Source organism: Trichinella spiralis, assembly GCF_000181795.1.
Source record: "Trichinella spiralis strain ISS 195 chromosome Unknown Scfld1106, whole genome shotgun sequence".
Lineage (NCBI taxonomy): Eukaryota > Metazoa > Nematoda > Enoplea > Trichinellida > Trichinellidae > Trichinella > Trichinella spiralis.
The window spans coordinates 1-1,392 of record NW_003528045.1 but is presented as its reverse complement, the minus strand read 5'-3'; the positions used below and the strand labels follow the sequence as shown (position 1 = coordinate 1,392).

At 33.4% G+C, this 1,392-nt stretch overlaps 1 protein-coding gene across 1 annotated transcript; it reads right to left on the bottom strand.

Annotated features, from left to right (window-relative positions):
• Positions 1–776: 776 nt before the first annotated feature.
• On the bottom strand, positions 777–1,085 carry Tsp_13966 (ubiquitin-related modifier 1). Its single transcript, XM_003370130.1, has one exon. It carries the CDS (start codon positions 1,083–1,085, stop codon positions 777–779), a length of 309 nt encoding a protein of 102 aa, XP_003370178.1.
• Positions 1,086–1,392: the final 307 nt, after the last annotated feature.

Here is a 1,392-nt window from a genome sequence, read left to right as displayed (position 1 = left end):
AAAATAGTAAATTTTAGGGAATTCAATTTTATTACTACCAAGCAGATTGATGTTATTTTATACATTTGAAGAAAAAAGAAATAAAAGAAACAAAAGTTGCGTTATTATTTGGAACAACAGTTGTATCGTAGAAGTGATAATTGTTAGCATAATTAATAATAATCGCGGAAGAAAACACAATGAACCTCACGTTTCCCTCATAATTAGTTTAAATTCATATTGCATTTTTTGAACATTTTTTTTTTGTAAATTTTCTTATTCATCATTATTTTGAACCGTCAATTGAGCAGCATTATTATTACTACTGGTGATGGTTGAATTTGTTTTCTTTTTCAATTTTCACGGCAAATGATGCAAATTATACAATAATTCAAATTCGGCTAATATCAATCATTTCGCAAGCACGAGAAGAAAAACAATAAGCAGCCGTTTGTTCATTTGACCGCACCAAGCAAACGACCAATCAAATGCTCATCATCATCATCATCAGTTTAGCTCAGAAATAAATAAATTCAAATTGCAATGCTAGTTGATGTATCTTTCCAGTTTGCAATTGCTTCGATGACCCATTTTGTAAAATAGTACACTTCCTGCCATGTGGAAATGTAGTTTATTTATCATGCAGTCGAAATGCTACAATGCATAAGCATCAATTCAACGTAACTGTTCATGTTGAATAAAACTGTGTATACATATTATTTATTCATCGATTGACTGAAACGACAATAATAATAATAATAATAATAATAATAATAATAACAGCAAAAAATAGATAATTAACCTCCGTGCAATGTGGAAATGAATGTAACTTTGTCATTCGGTTTCAACACATATTGCAAACCGTTGCAAAGTTCCCAGTCGACTTCGTTGATGAGAACCAAAATTCCTGGACGCACGGAATTGCCACAAATCAACATGCTGCAATTGTTCACGAGCAACATGTTCTGCTTGATCCATTGGAACAACGAGGCCAGTGTCCACGCACGTCCATCGTCGTCGGTATTGTCCAATTCAATTTCGTGCATCTGCTGCGGACATTTCAACAACCGCTCGGAACCGCCAACAAATTCCAACGTCAACTGCATATTTACTTACACCTGTTCTATATGCTTTTTCGCTTCAAAATCGAATTTACCAAATTTCAATCTAAATCGAATTTTAATTCAATAATAACACGAAAAATAATATGTGCGAAAAAATATCGAACCGGCCATTTTTCAATCGGGATATTGCCGAAAGTGGTAAAGATTATCCCACGACATGAAACAAGAGAAATTTGATGAGAAAAAAAAAATATTTCCTCCTTAATTAACCCACCGCTACTTTGCAATCAAATCACACCAAATCCACTTGTTTCTCCCAAGTCGAATCAAAAGTCAAATGGACAAAACC